Here is a 22,687-nt window from a genome sequence, read left to right on the forward strand (position 1 = left end):
CTTTGTGGAAACTTCCAAGTATTCTGATCACAACCCTTTTATCCTATGCAATGTTTTTAATTTCCTTTGAAATCAAAAAAATAAAGTTTTTGCGCTGAATCTTCCCTAAATTGCAACAAGTGACACTTTCCATAAAAATCATGTTACTTCACATACGTAATTTTATGCTTATTTCATTTTAATGCATATTCCTCTTTTTATTCTGCTGCATAATTTATATTTAGTCCAAAAATGATGTTAGGAAAAATAAACGAATTCGAGCACTTTAAATGAATCATGAAGTAGCGGGTATTATTCGCAAATCAATAATAGATTTGGTTCGTGATTATTATTTGTCACCGGCAAGGTCGTGAAGATATAAGACATACTGCTTACCATAGAAGATTGAATGCAACTATTAAAGCTGGTCGTTCATTGGCCAAATCGAATATTGCCAAAAAGTTCCAGAGCAAATCATTTCACTACCATTTAAAGCAAATTGCAAAACGGACAGGTTTGATGGTAGGAGGACATAGCACTTGTTTCGAGGTATCATCTTACTTTATAATAGTACTGATTATGTGATAATGTTTATACAACGACTAGCGTAATGGCTAGATCGAAAAGCTCCAAAACCGAACTTATTTCAAAAAAAAAGAAAAATGGTTAGTACAAAGTTACAACCTTTTGAATCAGGTAAAAGTATTATCACAGAAAGTATGTTTACTAGATGTAGCTGGAGTTTTCTGCATTTTCCTTCCTATGATTCTGTAACAGTTCATTTGTTGCCATTTAGTACTTTTTACTATTGCAGGAATCTTAACTATCGGATAATCAGATAAATCCCTAAACAATTTGATTATAACAATAGCCTGTACTGCTAGAAGACAGTTTCTCCTACAATTGCACTAGCGAATTCAACACTTTTTTCGAATCATCACTTATTGTTGAACTTGTTTATGTATCTTTTATGAATAAGCTACATTTCAACTAATTTATGTAATTTATGACCTTATGAAATCACCCCACATGATAACTTCAAAGTAAGCATAAAAGTTTGAAATGAAATCAGGAATGCAAACAATTACATTTCAACACACGAGCATAATTTGGATTTTATGATTCCGCTTTTACACTTAGCTTAATCAGCTTGTGCCCTTCTCTTCGCGAGAGGCATGGGCTCATGCAAATAATGTTACGAGAATATAACTTATAGTTTTAAAGAATAAATGAAATGATTATAATACAATCTTTAGCTCGTAATTTTTTTCCACACTCATATATCAGATGAGTCATTTGCGTCTATGTGGTCGTAATTCAAACTTACAATTGCCATTCGCATTGCAGCGCGGAAATTATGGAGACTTCGCTTAAAAAGCCTGGAAAAGCGAGTCGTATTCTTGAAATGTACAATAAAGATTTTAACTACTTGAAATGAAATATCAAGCTACATTTACATGTTGGTCTGTTTTTCATAGCATTGGAATGTTCCTTAATTAGTAAAGCATAAATGCCAAGAAAATGAAATCATAATAAATCAGAAAAGCAGTACGAGTAACAAAATGTGTTTGCAAAATTTATTTAATTTACAAACTTTAAACAAGTGAAACTCACGACTGATCCAAATTATGGACAAGTTTTGCTCGAAAAGAATTCACAACAGCCCTAAAGATAGAAATATTGTCAGTTATATGATACGTTCAAAATAAAAGACGGAAAATTTAACAAGAAACGGATGCAAACCTTGTTTCCAATAACAGGAAATTTTGTACAGTTTCTTCTAACGCTGTAACATCAATAACAACTTGTGTGGTTTGCTCCAACGACATATTTTGTAAATGATTGAGACGATCAATTAGTTGGTCAAATGCATTTTGTATTATTGGACCAAGCACCTCAAACAAAATCAATTTAAAAAAAAAAAAGAATTGCAAGGAACATTATTCAGTCTCAACTTCTCAGCATAGGAAATAACATACAAAAAATGGTAAGTCGAGCTCGACCGATTTCACCGAATCACTCGCACATCGATCGAGCTTGACTTATTATTTTCTGAGCGTTGCTTCCTACCACAGTTACTCTCTTAATACCAATGGCGAAGTTTGGGAGACTCACACGTCTGAACAGAAAATGATATTGAAAAAATATGAAAGCTATGAAAACAAATTCTAGAACAGGATGAGCTGACCTGCCTATTTCAAGTAATATTAGTTATAGCTAGTACGAGTTTCAAAATCATTATGTAGGGAACCAAAATTTCTACAGCATTTCCAATTCATCAGAAATCTTTTAAATTTTACTACCAATAAAGTGCCATCAACATAATTCTTATGTAAGCATTTATGGATTGAAAAAATACCTCGCGCATGACATGCGGGGCAAGTAAGCATATTTCAGACTGGATGAATATTAGATACATGACGAGTTCTTTGATATAATCAGATGCCTCTGAAACAACTAGAATGGAGATGGAAACTACAGAATGTTTTTTGTTAGCTGTCAGATTCAATCAAATGGTAAGTTGACAACAAATTAATTTATTAAAGACTTGGTATGTAAGGCAAATAAGGCAAAGAATTACACTAGGAAATGTTCCAGCTATTTTCATTCATTCCATGCGAATACAAGAGCTTATTTATCATGCTGATAGAATTTTTTATTCGTACAAATATTATTTCCGAACTTGAGAACTCATAAAACTTAACGTCACCCTCATTTGGTAGGAGATCATAATTAGCCGATCCAAACATGGAACTAAACGTAGCACATTTTATTTGCAAGTAATACTTCATCAAGTTCTGTCGAAACGCTAATAACTGCCCTTTGCTTTTCTGAAAGTTCTCAAAAATTTCTTTAGATTTTAATTATGAAGAAAACAGAATAAAAAAAAAGTCTCTGGAACTCCTTCACATTTTCAAAATAATGAAGTAATTTAGCCTCTTCAGATGAAACCAGTGATAACTGTCGAAAAACCGAAATATAATTGGAGAAATAAAATTATAAAACTGAAGATTGTACATATTTGAACATTCCTTATACAAATGTTCTAATCTCATGTAGGGAATCATTTATCCAATATTCTTCAATTGCAGCTGAACTTATTCATTGTTACAATTTGTAACAAGAATGTGTTGAAATTTTGTCTCAATAAAATTGTTTAGAGAGTTTCAACTCCTTATTGTAAATCATGCATTTTGTTAAAATTTAATGCATTCTATGTAAGGACTGACACTCACTGTTAGGGAATTCTTTAGAATCAATAAGCATACTTTTAAATTCTTCATTATTTACAATTTCATACATAAAAATCCTTTATTATTTATTTCTTCAGGTCATCCTACATTCTTAGGTAACATTTCCACGAAATTATCAGTGTATTGCTGCTATGTATCAATCTCCGCAACAGATTCATTTGTATCAATTTCAAACTAAACCAAAAACATTTTCCTACCAAATCTCTACAAAAGAACCTCACTGCAAAAACAAAATACAGTAGTTACTTCTCCAGATTTTCTATGATCTAAATGAAAAATATAAAGTATTAACAGAAACTTACTTCAAATATGAGGTCGCCATACTTGACACCATTCTCAGCTAAGCGACGACACAATGTAGGCAAAGAATTACTGAGTATATATTCAATGTTACATACGGCAATAAGCAATTTTCGGCTGCTAGCTGTCCCTTCATTGAATAAAGCTGATGGACGCTTTACACAATTTCTACATATTTTACAAAAAGTTTTACACCAAATTTTCAAAGAAATTTCTTCGTTAGCGAAATCATCCTAAGTTACCACCGTAGGTCTAATAAGTAATGCAAAAAATGTTCTTTTTGGATCAGCTAATAGATGATTTTTGGGCTTTACGTTCAAACAGTTCAGAAAGTAAATTGTAAACCAAAATTTTTTTAAAAAATATGATCCATTTCCTCAGTCATGCAAGATTTCAAGCAAATTATCTACTTTCAAGCTTCATAAAATTCATCCAATTTTGCAATATGTTTGTGTTAGAATAAATGCAATATACCTTAATTGTAGAACATTCTCTATACAATCGCGAACTGATGTGAGAATCATCGTAAATAAATCAATCAACATAAAACGAAATCGTTCCCTACTGAACAAGTCCAATTCACCCGCATAATTTGAAGATGAAAGTATTTGCCGAATTTGTCCCATACTAACATTCACCTCAAAAGAGTAACTACAGAACAAGCTGATAGCATTGGTAATTTTGATTTAAGCTCTATAATGAAGTTCAGTTAATTAAAATTATTTTCAAAAATAAAATACACTTCCGCTTTTTCGTATTTGGAATGCATTTAGAATGCTTCCTGAGTTAACTACATCTATTTGTATAAATTTCGAACTAAGGATATGAAATTATACAGAAAACAATTATTGAACATTACCTATCCGTAAAGAAACTCACCTCAGTTTCATAAAGATCTGGTAAAATAGTTTTCAACAAACCCGCATGCTCTAATTTCCAGATTTCTCCATTCCCTAAGCTAATTACTCCTAAAATAATGGAGTGAAATGCGAATCGCTTCAAAAAGGAAGTTATCCGAGTCATGAGCAACTGTGGTTTTATTGCCACTATTACTACAGTAACACATTTTATTTGCTCTATATCTTATTGAAATACGATGAAAGCATGTAGGACAACTGGATGACGGTAATATTAATAAATGATTATGGCTACAGTTAAGGAAAACACTGATTCTCTATTTCCGATGGCTATTCTCCAGGCAAGATAAATTCAGAGGCCCAACTTTAATAAGTAATAACTGCATAAATTAAAAGATTTCTGGAAGTGCTTACCCTGAGTAACTCTTTCAATAACTTTTGATAAGCATTTTAATCGAATAGTAACACAAAGCTCCAAAAGTGGCTGTAGTTGCTCCGAAGTAAAATTGCAATCCAACAGGAAACTTACGCATGATCTGAAGTGTTTATCAGTGTAACTGAATCTAATATATGGTTGCTGGAATCAATGTACAAATACAATCACTCAAATCAATGTGATATTATCTACATTATTCAAAATTTGGTCATACAACATAGGTGTTCTTGATATATCTTGGACTGTTTTATCGAGTATAATCACATTAAAAGTATTGTAGTTTGACTGTGTATTTTTTCCTTCTGAACATGAACAAGTTCGTTTTAATATATTAGAGAAGTTTTACAGCTTTTAAAACATATCATTCTCACCCTTATTGTCTATAATAAAATGGTCAAATTAAAATGTGTGTTTAAGCATTTGTTAATTTTCCATTAAAGATAGAAAAGATGCGAACGATTGTTTAGTCTGTCAATTTTGGAGTTTATTTAATTTACCATAATAATAAAAAACATTTCACACACCTCAAAATTTTTAATGATGAAAATAACTGGTGTGTGAGAGAAGATGCGATAGGCCATTTCGCGAACTGCTCGCTATATTTTCGCAAAACAGATTCAGGTAAAGCGTCAGGCACTAACGCATTCAATATCAGCCATGATGAAACATTGACTGTATTTATGAGCATTTGCTGAAAATATACGATGAGTTAATGAAACAGCTATAGGTGAACCAATGACGGTGGAAATTTTCTTGAACGATGAGAATTTCAGGAAATATCTGGACAAAATAGAGAATGCAATGAGACCTGGAACACAAAATAAGTGAAAAATTGTTTGAGATGTTCAACTGCAAATTTTATCTAACAGAAAAGCATATTTCTACCAAAAGATAAAGCAAAGAAGGTCGAAGGTTTTGAACTTTAAAGGGCTTTAAAAAATCAACTAAACTGACATTAATGTCACATATGCGATCCACCGAGGTTAGATTTGTAACTGATGAAGAGTATATCTGAGAAAGCTTCCAGAATATTTGTAATTTGTCGGTGATAAGATCTACCATTTCTTGGACGAAATCGTGAAGATTATGGAAGTTTTCTTCAATTACTGTAACAGTAAAATTTTCATCAGTAATGATTTATAAAAGATGAGCATTAGGAGGAATTTTCTTATTCATATAATTGTTATCCACTAATGATTTAGTGGATAACAATAATCTGAGAACATCAGAACAATTATTTTAAAAAATTTCCATTTCCGAAGTCCTGCCATAGTGAATGGGATTTTCTTCAGAACAAGAAAGTATAGAGAACGAATGTATAACTCTACAACCTCAATTTTCTCGAACGAATTATGTGTAAATCTTGAAAATGTACGAATGAACTATATAAATTAAAAATAAAGCACCCTACTAATGAAAATGTTAGATGGCACTCTAAATTCTAAGACCCTGAACATTTTTTTTTTTGGCCTGCTGTGATAAAAAATAACTAGCTGTGAAAAAAGTATATATTTTCGAGGATATAGAATCAAGTGAATAGAAATGATCTGAGCTCCTTACATGAAAATATGCCCGACGATTCTCTCCTACTCTTGACTTGGTCCAATGCTGAAAATTAAAATATTTTCAAAAAAACTGATAAATCACAAAGATGTAGAAACCCGATTTTCAAATAATACCTAACTTCAGATGCTTTCTTTGCGTTTGCCACAGAAGATCTTCTAACCAACAGTGATATGCTGTAATGCAGTCCCATGCTGGGTCAGAATTCGGTTCGAGAATCTGTAAACGCAATTAGAGTATTCAAATTGGTAACCAACCGCAACATTTTGTTTGACCCATATTGGATTTAATTTCTCAAATCTTCCTTTTTACTGAAATATTGTAGTCACTTTACAAAATAATCTATGCATAAGCAATCGAGCAAAAGAGAAAAGAGATAATATATCCATTACTTTTAGATATTTGATGAGTTTACTTTGATCTTCAAATGAAGTAGGCATATCGATCAAACGCTGCTTCATATTTCTTTTAAATATTTCCATTTTCTGATCCAATTCAGTCATCACTGAAAACTGGCTATGAACTTGGTTTTGTTATTCAACCTTTTGTCTACTTTCAGAAAAGCAACAAATTAATTATAACACAGAAGAATTTACCCTCCTTAAATAATGACACCTCAGTATCTTTAAAGAGTGATTTTGCGCGGGCATAATCATTCAGAATAGTTGAATATTCGCCCTGGAATTAATGCACAATACAAAATTTGCACAATTTGATTCATTGGTATGTTCTACTGGAAAGAGGTATAAGCAAGACACAAATTTAAACTTTCGAAACTTGACCCGAAATTTAAATAGCATGAGAGATTTTGTGAAAATATAAGTTGTGTCACCTTTGCTAAATTTTGATCAATAGAACTAGAGAGGAAGAAAATAAATCGAAAACGAGTAAGTATTGATAAGGCATTTCGTGTAGCATCAGCTCGATCCTTCCGTGTTAAAACATCATAGAATACTGCATTTGCTGCTGTGTGTGATTCAGTTAGCTGGAATTTAGCTGGAAGTTTCCCGAACATTCTTATAAGCAGTGAAAAATCATAAAAAGAGAATTGTATGAGCTACAACTCGATGCTCAATAATACTTATAAGCCAACAAAACTTCGTAATTCTAAACAAGATCAAACAAGATATTGTGAACCTTCTCAGAAATATTTTTTGTGAGCGGCCAACCGCAAACATTCCTCTCCAGCTGCATTTTATCGTAAAGTGTTGCCAGTGTATCAACGCAATTAATTAGTGAGTACAGATTAGCACGATGCAAATCGGAACTACTTTTTTCGCTTTCCTTAGTACTTTGAGTTAAATACATCAATCCTTTTCTGAGATTAACAAGTCTGCAAAATAACACAGATGAAAAGAGCCATGGCAAAATACGAAATTTGAGATATTATTCCCTCTGCAGAAGTGGTGACGTGTTTGACTTTCTAAAAAGATTTACATTACAGATGATTTTGAATATCCATATATTTGTATTCTTTTTTTGAATATTTTTGGAAAGACCATATATAGTAGTCCACAAAAAGCAAACAGCTTACAAATAACTGCCATAAGTTCAAACACTGCATGTATGTCACTTTTCTTCAATGCTAAATTCATTGTTTTCAAGTTTAACAATTTTCGAGGTCCATATAATTCTCAAAACTCACTTTGTTTCACGATGATTTTCAAGCAAGTACCAGGCTGGATTGAAATTTTCCATCCGAAGATTGCCTGAACCTTCCGGGAACATTTGCATTAAAGATGTTTGATCCATTTTCTTATGCCTGAAGAAAAGTGACATTTGTCCAAAACAAATCAATATATTTGTTTTCCATTTTTTTATATTGATTTTCAAGACTTCTTACTGTAATTATAAAATGCTTGAAAATCCCAAAATACTGCAATAAGTTTGCTAAAAGAAACACAAAAACCATGATTTATCTTCAGAGAGAGTCGCAGAACTTACGATTCAATCGTCAATCCTAACGCATCCACAATAGCTGTTGTTTCGGGAACATTACGGACAGCTTCACGGCCAGGAACAGTTCTTGTTTCATCTACCCAAACAGCACTTTCTTCCAATGGACCAACTTGCACGATGAAAACACGAAATGTGACATTTGAGGTACTTTTTCCCATCGACTTTGTTAAAAGGACTACTTCTCCAACACCACGCTTTGCTTGCCCAATACCTGAAATCATATATATTATTTACTGAGCTGCAAGAATGCTTAACATCAGTGAGAGTATTAGAGGTTTTATCTACCAATGTTTCAAATTATTCAAGTTAAAGATTCAAATTATTGGATATTTAATCGCTTGAGTCGGTAATAGATATTCTTATAATTACCAGTAAAACAACTATAAGTTTCAAGCTGAACTGTCACTTATAAGTGCCGAAAGTTTCATTAAAACTGGGAAATTTCAGAACAATATTTCACAAATTATCGTTACGTGCTATAATCAGAGAAGATGATTTCCACTTTGCTGACATTAAGCAGTCAGTTCCACAAATGGAGAGAGCAACCAGATCTGATTGGTTCCTCCCAAGATTTTCGCCACGAATTTTAATTTGTGTTCCCGGAACTCCTTCTTTGGGTGATAAACCAGTAATCAATGGCCGAAGAGCAGAATCACTGACTGAATGATCAGCATTTTCAGCCATCCTGAAACTTGAACATTTGTAAACCATTGCTTAACACCCAAATATTTTGCAACGTATAAAATCAGCTTTGACAATAAATACTAGCTGATCTCTTTTTCTTTTTTTCCTTTATACAAATTTAAAATGTTTCAACTTTATCGTAGAAGTAAATTAAGATCACTTCACAAATTTATACTATCATGTTGTAATCAAAAAATTGTTTTACATCTTCTCTAATTGAATAAAAAAAGTAAATACACCTACCATACATATTTTGCTACTGTTTAACTGTAGTAAATTTCACCCGTTTTTAGAGCTATTCATTTAAATTCGCCAATCTACTTAAAGACTACTCTGCGGAGGAAAAAGATTCTAATTTACTACATTATACCTTACATTTGCTATTGAACTTATTCCAAAAACCACACAACTTACAGAACCAACTTTGACCAAATTCGTTATTTCTAGGAACGAGGAGCAAGATTTAATAGTTTCAAAATATTGCTTCGAGTAGCATAGCGCGGTTTCGATGGTGGTTTTCCAGTCAGGAGAGGAGGGTGGTGGGTGTATGTGGGGAAGGTGAGAGTTTCATTTACTGGAGATTGTTCGTATATGAACTGCATTCATGACTATGCGAGTTTGTATAGTTATGACAGTTTAATAATAAATTGTTGGTCCGTTCTGCTAGCAGCTCATACCTTTGATGGCTATTTAATCTAGTTCGTTTCTTTATTGCTTATTACGGTGCTACACAATCATTCTTGCTGTTTTAACTTTTGAAGAAATATAAAGGCAAAGATGGGTTTTCCAGGATGCAAGAGATTTTGAGAAGCTGAGTGACAGGGAAAAAGATAGAAAAGGAGATGAACAGTAATGATGACCTGATTGAGGCATTCGTAAATGAAACATGCACTCCATGTAACACTGCAGTTGTTTTTCGTAAAGGTATCATTACATTTTATTGTTGGAAAAATTGTCTTTTCTATTTATTCTTTATATCTCTATATCTAGTGAGTGAGGTGAACTTTTCTTTCTTTGCTTCCCCTCTCTCACTCTTCTTCATTCAAGCAGTGTTGATGTTTCAGTATGATTTCTGAGTTTTAATTGTAAGTATGTGCATGAAATACAATATTCTTTCTGGCACGGCATCATATTGTTAATGGAAGCAAATCTCTTTGGTGTTATTGGTTTTGTTGGCGTTTAGTTTTTAAACTTCACATCTTGCATGCTTTTTCACGTTTCGCTGGTATATTTTTTAGGACAGCAGTGGCATTATAACAATTCACTGCAGTATTATTACGACTGTAAAAAGAAAGAAAACACAGTACCGCAAAGTTGTGCTTCCAATTCTTCTGGTATGTGGCAGTATTTGAAATAGGGTTTAGCTTTTAGGCTAGTTGTTAAATTCAAACTAATGTTTTTAGTGAGAAACAGTGCTCAGAAATATTTGCAGATAAAGTAGATTCGGATGTGGAGGAGAGCAGAGAGTATGAGGAGACCCTGTGCTGGCCATCGTACGCCTTTGTGCTGCCAAATCTATTTGAACAGCCAGATGATTTTAGAAATTATTTAGAAAAAGATCTGATTGAAACATCGACGCTTAAACGGCTTGAAAATTCTGGTTAGCTTTACAAAATGTTGTAAGTAGAAGTTCCGGATATTGAATGGATGTTGGATAGACAATGTTTTTTGTTTTTGGTAAACTACTAAAGTTTCCTTAGATCCTCCAGTAGAACTGTTGAAGAAAGGTTGAAGTAATTTTGCTTGAAATATTTTTTTTTCTTAAAAACGAAAAAATTTTTGGGCCATTTGAATTGGTGGTATTGGAATGGTAGCGGACAACGGATGTGGCCCTTGAGTACCACTGGTGACGGTAACTGTTTGTTGCATGCAGCATCGCTTGGTATGTGGGGTATCCATGATAGACAACTGATGTTGCGAAAGATTTTATATGAAATGTTGACAAGGTCTGTTCGTAATTGCTTATTCAATTTATTTGCGATGATTTTTGGGGACTGAATGTTGCTCAGTGCAAGATCATTCTTTGACTGGATCGCATGCTAGATGCATTTGTATGTAATCTTATTTGAATTCAAGAAATATTCATAGTTTAAATTTAAAATTCGGAAATTCTATTTCTAGTTAATAAAAAAAAATTCCTTTCCAGAGGAAGTAGACGCCATGTACTTTGGCGGCGTTGGCGTTGGACAGAAAGTCAGTCAAATTTACAATCAGGCTTAGTTTTAACGGATGAAGAATGGCAGCGTGAATGGGATAGTGTTCTCCACATGGCCGCAGCAATTCCGAGAACTTTTACTATTTCGTATTGTTTAGCTTTGTTTTGAAAAAATTGAGATCTTTATGTCTTATGCATTAATGCATAAGACATATGGTTTAAGCTTAATTTATTGATGTGCTGTTTTCTAAGCATGAAAGCAAACTTTCAGGGAAGATAAGGAACCTAGCAGGAGTGAAGGTACTGAACAAGTTTATGAAAGTTTGGAATCCATTCATGTCTTTGCACTTGCTCATATTCTCAAGCGCCCAATAATTGGTACAGTTATAAGGGTTTCACTTTAATCTCTTTATTTCCCTATTTTCTTAAGTATCTGGTTTATCTGCTTCTTAGACTTTTATATAAAAAATTGTTTCCAGTTGTGTCGGATACAGTGCTTCGCAATGCTGTCGGTGAAGAACTTTCTCCCATTCCATTTGGTGGAATTTATTTACCTCTGGAATGTCCTTCGGATCAGTGTCATCGTTCACCACTTGTTCTTTGTTATGATTCGGCTCATTTTTCAGCTCTAGTCACCATGCGTCACACAGCATCTAACTCTCTACAATGTAATTTTCGTATATTTTTCCTGTTATGGATTAGAAAATGATGAGCGGAAACATCAGTTGGACTTTTAGCAAAGAGAAATAATTATCTTGACGATCACTGTAGGCACTAATAAAAAAAAATTCCATTACAGCATCCGGAACTGTGAGCTGAGATTTAGCATGTCAAGTTAAATCATTTTTAATCCTACATCAGCGTCATGCTGATACAGCAGACATGTGCACATTGTTGATTTTGCTTATTTTTATTTTAAACATATTGGTTGTAATCTATTAAAACACAAGTTTCCAATTGCAGCCATCATTCCAATTACTGATAGGAACCGTATTCTTCTTCCTTTGCATTTTTCTGTTGATCCAGGACCGGATTTTACTTGGTTTGTCTTTTTTCTCGCTCATTAATTTATTTGATCAAATTGCATTTCACTGTATTTTTTGCGGATCCAATTTAAATTCTGGCGTTTTTTAGTTATACGTTATGCCATGGTTCTTTTTTATAATGAAATTTATGGATTTCAGGTGGAAAGACTCGGAAGATGCAGAAATAGCGGCACGGATCCAACTAACTGAAGCTGATAAACTTTCACTTATTCGTGAATATATGGATATTGTTAAGATTCCGGTAAGCTTAAGCTAAATTACTGAACGTTACTGTCTTTATTAAACCGTACAAAGTTTTTAACTCCTTTTTTTTGCTTTATTTCGTAAATTCGATTTAGGTTCGCCGATACTCATTCCGACATAACTTAACTGGAATCAGATTGGTAAACGGTGAGGAAGGGCGAAAATCGATGACATTATCATGTGGTGATGTATTCGTTACTAAAGATCATTCCGCCAGGTTACTGAGTGAAATAGCACAGCAAATCAAGAAACGGCTAAAAATAGGACGCAAAAAAAAGGTTTCATATTGCACACATTCAAAAAAACCACTTTTTGCTGGCTTAGATCTAACTTATGGAATTTGTAAGTTTGCAGACTTTGAATCTCAATCTTTTTCTTAGTGATCTGTTAAAAAAATGAACACATCTTTGAATTTAAAATCTATATTTCCTTTCAATTATTATTTTTTTTTTTTTTTTTTAAATATGAAAAACATGAGGTTTTCTTGCATATATCAGTGGATACATATAACAATAATGAAAGCATTTTATTTTAGAACCAGTTGGCTAATGCGGAGCAAGTTACAGTGTCAGATCTGCGATCTGCAAATCTTGTTGTAGCTGCACGACTACACTCTAATGCTCATCAATATATGGAACATATGGTGGATAATTATTTATGTTTAGCTAAAGAACGTTTCGAACAATCGAAAAATGTTAGTTATCTTCATACTTCTAAAGTATTTTTTACAGACACGAAAAAGTCAAAAATTTAACTTTTGCTTTTCTCTTTCCTCTTTTTAAAGTGATCAGATGATATAATTTATTTTATAATAAATTATATCGACATAGGCTATACGTTCCGATTTCTTACAGGCTCCTGGAATGACTTCGCGCCAACGTGCTCGATTATCGCATTCTTTCAGTACTTCATCACTATTGGTTACCTGCATCAATAAACAGTGTCAGAAGGTATATATCTGATAATTTCCCTAAATAACAGATTCTAAATTGTTGTATCTTTCTAGATCACTAAGGCTGGCTAGAAATCGTCTTTACCGTTGTGCAATTTGTCGATATTAGAATTAGATATGTCCGATATCAATCAAAGAAATTCGTAGTTCAGTTGAACCATTGTATTTATTCCACTCCTTATAATGTTATCAGTCATGATGATTTTCAGCTTAATATTAATTAGTCTATATGTGCTGTTTTGTTACTTGCAGCTCTGAAATATATCTTTCTATTGCTGAAAGAATTGTTTTTTTTTGTAAATTTAATCTGGTAGAACCATATTTTTTTACAAAGCATAATGCTAGGGTTGCACGATTATAAATCCAAAAAAATAAATTTTGCTTTATTAAGAATGTTATGAGCGTGGAATTCCAGCTATCAAATAATATCAGAATTACAGAGCGCCTCGCAGTCAACAAACTTCTTATGCAATGATTGCTTTGAGTACCAAAAGCAGTTGATGGCTTCTTTCGGGTTCGTGGTTTGATTTTTAGTTTTTTAAACCACATTTGACGAGCGTTTTTGAAGAATTTGTTCATTTTAACATTTTAATTTGTTCATTTACACTTTAGAGCTGAGCTTCCTTTGAGAACCCAGTTAGCTTGGACTGTGCTTTGTGAATGAAATTAGCTTATACTTAAACACCGTTCCAACAACTTCCCAATTTTAGTTGCGCACAACCGGGACATTTGCGTTCTCTTCGTTCGTGCCTTTCAACCACCCTGCGAGATTCATGCGATTTTTCACCTCGAACAGGTGGTTCCAATAAATCCAATACAATGCCGTCCATTACGGTATTTTCAAGAACCGTTTCTCATACTGACGGCAAAGGCCTCACGAATGCTCGGGATACAGGTTCTGTATCAGTTCCGCTTGCTGTAGGTGACAGTATGCAAGCTCAGCAGTCTGATAATCCTAGCTCAGAACATCATTGTGAGCATATAGCTGCTGGTTGTGAAGGAATTGTCCATACGGTAGCTGTTCATTATGCACATGCCCAAGCCGACGATGTTACTACCAAGTTCGTCCTTATGTTCTTCATATTAAAAGTTGAAAAATCTTTAATTGAAATCTTTTCGAACGAATTCGTTTCCAACTTTTACATTTTGAACTGTCTTCACATAATTTGTATGAGACTACTATTTACTGAACAATTGAAATGCGTTGTTCTCTCCGAAATTTAACAAGATATGCATAAGCATGCTTGTTCAACTGCACTGCACACATTGCCTTTCTTCATTCTACGTTGTTCCCTCCACATCCACATACAGTAGTGGACTAGAATAAGGTTTTTTGAGATGTCGAAAGTGTTGTGAATCTTTCGCTTTTTATCTTATTTTATTTTTATCATTATTGGTTTGGTCGAGGTCAATGGTATACTTCTTTTTTTTTTGTCATCAAGTATTTATTTGCTAATTTTCAGAGTGGCATCTATAGAAGGGGCAAATGGAGTAACTCATTACTATTTGTCACAGTAAATAACCAGTGCTATCTCCTCTTAATATTCAGTTCCGGAATTGGCATTTGTTACTTATTAAAACTAGCTCGGATAAAACCTGTTTGTTTGTTTTTTTTCGCTCTCTGAATTTTTTTTATCATGCGTCTTTTTCACTTCTATCTCAATCTTCAATCAGAATGAATTCATATATATATATATATATATAATTTTACTACTGTGATCTGACTTACTGTTACTAAAATATTTTTTCGAAAATTCTTTGAATTATAGTTTAGATAAATTAATTGTTAAATTTATCAGGTTTGTGTTAGATTTCAGACGTTATTAAGCTTGAAATGAATTAAGGGACAGTATTAATTTTATCAAAATTAATTACAGTTGAAAATGCGAACAGAAGGAGATTTCCGTGATTAAAATAAAATATCAGTTTCATGGGATTGCAATTAAATATTGTTTTTTAGCTGTTACATATAATTTATGCATTTTATTAGTTGTTAATTTCAAAAATGAGATTGTAAAAGTGAGGTGAGAGCTAAGCATCTATTTTAAGGAGAAGAGTATCAAAAAGTATTTTTCGTGGATCCTATCAAATTGGTCCAAATCGTCGAAAACAGTCAAACAATACATAGAATAAGTGCTGCATTGTAAGTTTCTTTCAGGAAATCTATCCCTTTTCCCATGTGAGATCATGACCCTGTGAAAACATGTTGCACTAATTCTATATACGAATGTAGAATTTTATTAATTTCCAAATTTAGTTTCTTCTTATCCATAAGGGTAAGGTTTTGTAACTGCCATCCTTGTTGCATTGAGATGTTGGCATACTGTATTTCTTTTTTTTTATCGCTCATCTACTCATTCTGGTCACGATGCTCCTTGTTTTGTTAACTTTTATTGACTTTTTCCATCTGTGATACCGCTAATCATTGCATTCTTCAGTAGATTTATTTCTTTGCACAGGTGGTATGCTTTGACTGTGTCTTTGTGCCCTTTCGCTTACGCTAAACTGTAGATTTCATTTTCCACTTTTTGAATGATATGCGTTACAATTTTCTGCTTTGGTGCTAAATGCGAACACTTTTTCCTATTTTAAAAAAGAGTGAAAAAAGTGTTTTGTTAAAAGAAAAAAGCGGGAGAACTGGAGGCAGTGTTAACTGGCTTCGAAATTGATTTCATATAAGTTTTTATTGTGTATATCCGTTGTATATCATCAAGTCGAACATGCTCAGCAACTGTTGAGGCATACTCACACACTGTCACAAAAGTTTTTTTTTTTTGACATAGAACAAACAAACGATTGACTTCCAGGTGGTATAGCCGTTTCATTGTTAAATTTGGGGCACCCGTATGACCTAAACTTTCATGGGAAGGCAAAAGTAAACATTTTTCTTATTCTTAAGTTTAAGTAATGGTAATAAATATTTAGTTAAGCGCTCTACAGTCATTGTACGTTCAGACTTCGCCTTTTTTCGCTCATCTTCCAGTGTTTTGCTTTTCACCGATCTAATTTTATCTGTGCTAAAAGCCAGAGATGAAAAATTTCTTTCGTTTTTCTTTGTCTTCCATTGTTTTTGTTCCAATGCATTGAACAACATTTTGTTTGGCTTTCGTGCCCATTGTTCAGGTGTAATAATTTATATTTTGCAAATATGAATTAATAAATATGATTCGATTTGAGAAATCACTTTCACACATTTTGTCTTACCCTGTTTCATATTTATTTTCAAATATTGATTATCAATGATTTACTCCGGTATTTAGTCGCAGTTGGAAAAATGGTGGCATACTTCAATTTTAATAAAGTAGGAACTGTGTTAGAAATTCAATTCCCTGAATATCTGGTATCGGTGTGCACAGGAAGTCTGTTCGGAGATTATTGGCTTCAGGTTCTTTTTGGCTTCATGTAAGGTGAAACCAAGACTATATTTCTGAATCGCGAAACAGCTTGTTGCTTTTGACTATGTCGCGACGATGACATCGTATTTTTCAGCTATTTCCTGCAATCTCTGCCACTTCTCTCCAGTTGATATGCCTTGAATTAAATCCTTCAAAATGTGTTCTTCCGATATTTCTTCCACTAAAAAATAATTGAAAAGATGATATTATCGGTAATCAGTGAAGTGTATTGTCACATGTAATATCATAATTCTACCAAAATTTGGTAGACAAATTGAAATATGTAAAACAACACAGATAATTAAGGATAGTTCCATTATTTACAACAAAAATTTCGCTGGTTCGACTAGAGCTTATAAATCTTCAGCATAAGATAGGTTGATCTCCGTCAAATCACTTTGTTTAATGTAAAGTTCATCTGTGACAAGTTCGCAGACTACATTAGATTGCTCAGTTGTAGCATGATGACTTGCAAATTTAATGACATGAAATTGAGAACTACATCATCCCTAAAAATTGTATCATTCGATAATTCTCAGCTATTGTGGCTGCATGAAATGACCAATTAATGTTATAGAAGGAGCAAGTATACCGAAATTTTTAAAATTTTAGTTTTACTAAAAAAGGGTAGCGTTAATAATACCTTTGGAATTCTTGTTACACCAATCATCTCCGTAACAGCAGCAAAAATAACCGAAAAAGTTCATGTACTGAACATTACTCATGCAGTAGTTTATTATTCCTTTAGTAAAGGTAACTTTCTCTACGCCTTCTGTTTCACTAATCATCTAAAATTTGGCCGATTTTAAATTTCATTATTAATTTTATCTGTTTAGCAAGAGCATTCAACAAGTATTACTTTGTAAAATTGCTAAAGATAAGCTGGTAATAGTTTTTTAGAAGTAACTTTTTCTTTTTTTTTTTTTTTGTTTTGGTTTTTTTAACCAAGAAAGGGAAAAAAATTCATTGATTCTTGTGATTAATGACAGTAAGTACCTCGCAGAGGAAGGTGTGATCACAGCCTCGCACCGTGAAGTTGCCTTTTCTGAATGAACTGTCCTTTCTCATGATGAAGCAGAATCCAGCTGGCCCACAGTTTTCCTCCTGAATCTTATCAAACTGATTCGAGAAACATTTTGTTGCTTTCCTTCCTGTTAGTATCATGCAAACGAGGATAAATAGCTGAAAGAATTGAGTGATAATCATTATCGAACCTAACTCAATCACAGCTTGTAGCAGCAGTAGACCCATATTTGAAAAGTTTTATTTGTTGTAGTCAGTAATTCATTAACTTACCACATACAATAACCAGCTTTTATCGGTAAACTGCAAATAACTGTTAGTTATCATTCTACGTAAAGAAAAAGAAAATTAGTTTAAAAAAAAGCCTTTTATAGCGTCTTATAACTTTTTCATTATGATAATTTCAAGTAATATTCTTACATGCACATTTCATGTCGGTAATTATCATTTTCATATTTGTGATCAGATGCAAAGGATACATAAATTATAATCTAATCCTGTAGGAAAAAAAATCGCAATTAATGTTTTATAATTAGGCTATTTATTTCCCCAATGTATGAAATGATTGACCACATTTAATTTATTTATACTTTTCTGCCAAGTGGAAACCATTTGTATTAATTTCGATACTTAATGAAAGGTGGTATTGCCTTGTTCTCTCGTCAATGAGATGTTTTATCGACTCGTAACTTTTTTTGTTTTCTTCAGTTTAGTTTAATGCAAAATTTATTATTAATTTATTATGCTGTAGAGAAACATAGTTGTAGAGAAAATGTATTAGTATGAACTTGTAAAGAAAGCTGAAATTGGCACTAATTTCTTTTTTCCAAAATGTTCATTTCTGCCACCATTGGAACAGAAAAACATCAAATGAGTTCATGCCAGAAAACTCTTCTTTGTTCTATTGTTTGTTAATATTTTCTTCTAAAAGCTGATCATCAGAAAAAGTTTTGCATGCTGATGTTTCTAACAGAGATATGGCTGTATTTTTTAATGATCTTTTAAGAAGAGATTATTGCATCAAAATTTTAAGCTTTGTAGCCACATGGTTGATGGAATTTTATAAGTAGAACCCAGTCTCTTTGGAAGTTAACTAGCTATCAATAACTTTCATTGAAAAGTATCTTTTTCACGCAAAATTAAATGCAACGACAAGAAAAAACATTTTACAGCAATTACAGATATCAAAGAGTATTAAAGTGGTAGGACCACATGACCCAACAACGAAACCATTCAAAAAACAAAACCCTGTTGGACCATTTGTAGGGTTCGTTCTAAGTTTATAATTATTTTCTAATACGCACAAGAATAACCAAAGTTTTTCAAAATTTTCCGAATTTCATCCCGAATATTTTAGTTGCTCCCTTCAACTTAAAAAATTTTCTGAACACACTTTGGCTCATTTTCGAAAAACGTACAATAATTTCCTTCGCATGATTTTGAAACGAAAGGCTTTAAAGGACAGGAATTTCAAAGATTAGAAAATATTTGAAAACTTTACTCTTGCAATTAAAACAAAATTTCAGGAAAGTGTTAATCAAGGCGAATGACAATCTTCTATCGGAAACCTATTATCATGGTATTGTTAATTGCGTTGATGTTGAAAAACTGTTGATAAGAGATGGAGATTTTCTGTTTGGCATTCCAGAAGAGGATGAAGAAGAGGTAGGTGTTAATTTGAGAATATCAAAGAAAGATTTTTTGTTAAAATTTTCAAAATAATGAACTCATTGTAGTCAATTGTGTGGGTGGTGCGCTATAATCGTGATTTGTGGGCATTTAATATTGGTTTAACCGAAAAGGATCTATATTTTGTTAATCAGAAATGTTTCAAAAAAATTAGCGAAATGGTCTCAGATTATATTCGTACACGAAAACCGATTCATGAAACTCTGCCCATCGTTGTAAAGCGACCTGTTCCTCATCCGGTCAGTTGTATTCATTTGATATAAATCTGAAATTGCAATACAAAAGAAGTGCAAGTACTGTAACAATACCGTATGAATAGCTATAACTGCAAACAATTATTGGTGTTCAAAGTTAGCAAAAAATAAAGCGCATAGATGATAAGAAAGCACTGAGAAATTCAATCATTCTTTCAAATACTGGAGCTATTAGAAATGACTTTTAGGCTTGGGTAGTGTCACATGATCGAGTACGTCTGAAGGATGAGCTTGGCGAAGGGGCATTTGGTCGTGTATATAAAGGTATACTACAAGTTGGCCATACTTACATGACTGTTGCTGCAAAAACATGCGTTGGACAAGCCAGTGATAAAACCAAACGAGCTTCATTTCTTCAAGTACATTTCTAATCCTACTTCACCAATTTCTAGCTGATAATCTCCACCGCTAAGAAATATGCCTGTTTTTTGGCTTGTAAAAAATTACAAAAAAAGTAGTTTTGGTTACATAAAATAATCAAAATAACCTTTTTTTTTTTTTTACTTCATTATTCACAGACTCAAACCCTGCTTTCTTCAAATGAAAACCTTGAAAAATTCACATCATCTCAGCTTTACAAATGATAAAAAGAAAAACAACAAAAAAAAAAAAAAAATGGCAATCCGGATACCTAAATAATTTTTAATATTTAGGGAAGAGCGATAAGAAAGAAATTGAATTGACTGGTAATATCATTCAAGAAAGCCCGAATTAATAATTTAATTTCCATAACGTCAAGCATTATTGGTTACAGGAAGCTAAGGTTATGAGAGACTATAAGCATGAAAATTTGGTGCAGTTTATCGGTATCGCATGTCAAAAAGAGCCACTGATGATAATTGTTGAATTCTGTGGTGGCGGATCTTTATTAAAGGTTTTCGAAAATTTTTGATGTCTTGAAGTCTGAAGATATATATAATTAGAAAGACATCACAGCAATAACGCTTATGCGATTTTTAGTAATTAGCAGGAATGAAAAAGAATTTTGAACATTATTAATAATTTAAAAAAAGTAGTTTCAGTATTTACGGAAGAAAGGGGCGCATCTCGGAATAGCAACCAGATATCGTTTCGGTAAAGAAGCATCGGCAGGTTTGAAATATTTAGAAGAGAAACGATGTATCCATCGAGATGTAGCCGCTAGAAACTGTCTTCTTACAGAACACGAGTTGACGGTTCGTGTTTGTTTAGAAAGAGAGTGATGATAAGGGAGAATTGAGCTACTTTTATTCTAAAACTTTTCGAAATCTCATTTTTTCTAACCGATATTCTGAAAGGTACTGCCTTCATTTTTTAAAAGACATTTTCAAGTTTTTCCTTTCCTACCATCATTACGTCCTAAAGTTAATAGACAAACTAGAATTATTTTCCATTCAGTTGAAAATATGCGATTTCGGATTGTCAATCAGGGAGCAACAAATTTCGAATTCCGAAATACAGTTGCCAACAAAGTGGCTTTCACCAGAAGCAATCAAATCACTGCAATTTACTACCAAAAGTGATGTTTGGGCATTTGGTGTACTACTATACGAGATATTCACCGATGGCAGCGAGCCATATCATGGTCATCCATTAGTCAGTCAGTTAGCAGACAATTAAGGAAAATTATTAGCTCCAGCGCAAAACAGCAGAAAGCTTAATAGTGGTAGTTAGCAAAGTGATAAGGACAAATCAAGAATTTCAATCAATCTCTGGAAGATTGTCCAAATTTCATATAACATCCAAGAACACTCCAAAATCTTTTGCATTAAATTTCTCTAAATTTTCAAATTCAAAGTTTGTGAATTATTAACTATCATCAGGTATGAGTAATGCACAAGTGCGAGAAAAACTAACTGATGGTAGTAAGTATCGAATGGAAATACCTCTTGACGTACCGCCAGGTATTATGGAACTGATCAAGAAATGCTGGATGGAAGAACCGAAGCAAAGACCGACATTCAAGGAGATTAATCGGACACTTACCAAAATAGCATTTGTTTGAAATCAGTGGTCATATACAATAATTAGCTGATATTAAATAGTTAAATCAAAATGCATGTTACGCTACCCTGTTTCATTTGCGAGTGCTAAAATCCATCTTCCTGGTAATTCATCTGCTTGATGGAAATGATCTCCTTATTACTTTCTCCGCTGTGGTAGGAAGAAAAATGTCACACCACTCACATATCACACAATATACTAATTAATATTACTCACAAGTATAAAATAAAGTCTACATTTAAATAAGAAAACTAATTAGAACATTAAAAAGATTGATCAAGATGTTTTGGAACACATAAATTATTAAATTGCACAAAAAAAAAAAAAAAAAAAAAATGAATGCACAAAAGCTTTGGCCAAATCACGAGTGCTAAGAGTTCCACATACAAACTTCAAATGAATTCTTTCAACTTTTGCTCTGGCTGGGAAAGTAGTACAGTAATAATAAAGTGAAAATAAACTTATGGATTTTTACCTTTTTGCGTTTTAGTAACGGTAGCAAGCAACTGTGAAGTAAACAAGCTGAAGTGGTAATGGACAAAAAAATGATCAGTGATAGATTAAAGGGAATACTCTGACAGTTTACGTCCTATTAAATTTCTAGGAAAACCATTGTTGATAATGATAACCGCCATCAGTGGAGATGTCACATATCAGTGACAGTCAACCGACCATTTTGATGACTGATATTGATGCTCCGGTTTTTCGATAAATTTTTCCAATCTCAGTTGGAAGTTCCTCGTTGTGCAAGTGGAAAAAATGACAGGTGCATGAATTCTACCCCTGCATGCCTCCCATGTTCCAAATAATCTACCTAACTGTAGAGAACGCTTCCTAAACCTCCGTATATCCTATTATGAAACATTAAGGGAGAGATCTAAAAATTGCATTTTGACTTTGTCTATAGAACATTCG

General features: G+C 33.0%; 6 protein-coding genes across 8 annotated transcripts; 3 read left to right on the forward strand and 3 right to left on the reverse strand.

The window, feature by feature from the left end:
- Positions 1-1,255: 1,255 nt before the first annotated feature.
- Bma-sec-5 (putative exocyst complex component Sec5, putative) lies at positions 1,256-9,032 on the reverse strand (the record flags this gene model as incomplete). Its single annotated transcript, XM_043080351.1, has 20 exons — positions 1,256-1,358; positions 1,594-1,644; positions 1,723-1,874; positions 2,339-2,427; positions 2,690-2,810; positions 3,536-3,701; positions 4,008-4,171; positions 4,413-4,501; positions 4,805-4,926; positions 5,351-5,517; positions 5,781-5,932; positions 6,387-6,434; positions 6,506-6,608; positions 6,782-6,894; positions 6,986-7,067; positions 7,222-7,374; positions 7,527-7,722; positions 8,035-8,151; positions 8,334-8,559; positions 8,822-9,032. 20 exons carry the CDS (start codon positions 9,030-9,032, stop codon positions 1,256-1,258), a joined length of 2,625 nt encoding a protein of 874 aa, XP_042936285.1.
- Positions 9,033-9,874: 842 nt separating this feature from the next.
- Positions 9,875-10,637, forward strand: Bm6701 (OTU-like cysteine protease family protein; the record flags this gene model as incomplete). Its single annotated transcript, XM_043080352.1, has 3 exons — positions 9,875-9,956; positions 10,271-10,366; positions 10,465-10,637. 3 exons carry the CDS (start codon positions 9,875-9,877, stop codon positions 10,635-10,637), a joined length of 351 nt encoding a protein of 116 aa, XP_042936286.1.
- Positions 10,638-10,856: 219 nt separating this feature from the next.
- Bma-otub-2 (Uncharacterized protein) lies at positions 10,857-14,946 on the forward strand (the record flags this gene model as incomplete). Its single annotated transcript, XM_043080353.1, has 12 exons — positions 10,857-10,978; positions 11,179-11,334; positions 11,459-11,565; positions 11,667-11,855; positions 12,151-12,229; positions 12,372-12,474; positions 12,572-12,754; positions 13,012-13,170; positions 13,331-13,426; positions 13,869-13,942; positions 14,139-14,489; positions 14,892-14,946. The coding sequence occupies 12 exons, from the start codon at positions 10,857-10,859 to the stop codon at positions 14,944-14,946; spliced, it is 1,674 nt and encodes a 557-aa protein (XP_042936287.1).
- Positions 14,106-14,258, reverse strand: Bm13639 (Uncharacterized protein; the record flags this gene model as incomplete). Its single annotated transcript, XM_043080354.1, has 1 exon — positions 14,106-14,258. One exon carries the CDS (start codon positions 14,256-14,258, stop codon positions 14,106-14,108), a length of 153 nt encoding a protein of 50 aa, XP_042936288.1.
- A 1,939-nt stretch (positions 14,947-16,885) lies between the features above and the next one.
- Bm1029 (Uncharacterized protein) lies at positions 16,886-18,173 on the reverse strand (the record flags this gene model as incomplete). Of its 2 annotated transcripts, XM_043080355.1 has the most annotated exons (4): positions 16,886-17,004; positions 17,467-17,611; positions 17,820-18,005; positions 18,120-18,173. In XM_043080355.1, the coding sequence occupies 4 exons, from the start codon at positions 18,171-18,173 to the stop codon at positions 16,886-16,888; spliced, it is 504 nt and encodes a 167-aa protein (XP_042936289.1). The 2 variants fall into 2 exon arrangements, with proteins under 2 accessions (XP_042936289.1, XP_001901157.2); XM_001901122.2 differs by lacking the exon at positions 18,120-18,173 and having other exon boundaries at positions 17,820-17,987.
- Positions 18,174-18,516: 343 nt separating this feature from the next.
- Bm12873 (Uncharacterized protein) lies at positions 18,517-21,773 on the forward strand (the record flags this gene model as incomplete). 2 transcript variants are annotated; one of them, XM_043080357.1, is made up of 9 exons in its annotated part: positions 18,517-18,531; positions 19,028-19,113; positions 19,373-19,511; positions 19,583-19,774; positions 19,978-20,148; positions 20,544-20,663; positions 20,812-20,964; positions 21,167-21,368; positions 21,592-21,773. In XM_043080357.1, the coding sequence occupies 9 exons, from the start codon at positions 18,517-18,519 to the stop codon at positions 21,771-21,773; spliced, it is 1,260 nt and encodes a 419-aa protein (XP_042936291.1). The 2 variants fall into 2 exon arrangements, with proteins under 2 accessions (XP_042936291.1, XP_042936290.1); XM_043080356.1 differs by having other exon boundaries at positions 21,167-21,353.
- Between the last annotated feature and the right edge of the window lie 914 nt (positions 21,774-22,687).

Source organism: Brugia malayi (assembly GCF_000002995.4).
Source record: "Brugia malayi strain FR3 genome assembly, contig: Bm_v4_Chr3_scaffold_001, whole genome shotgun sequence".
Lineage (NCBI taxonomy): Eukaryota > Metazoa > Nematoda > Chromadorea > Rhabditida > Onchocercidae > Brugia > Brugia malayi.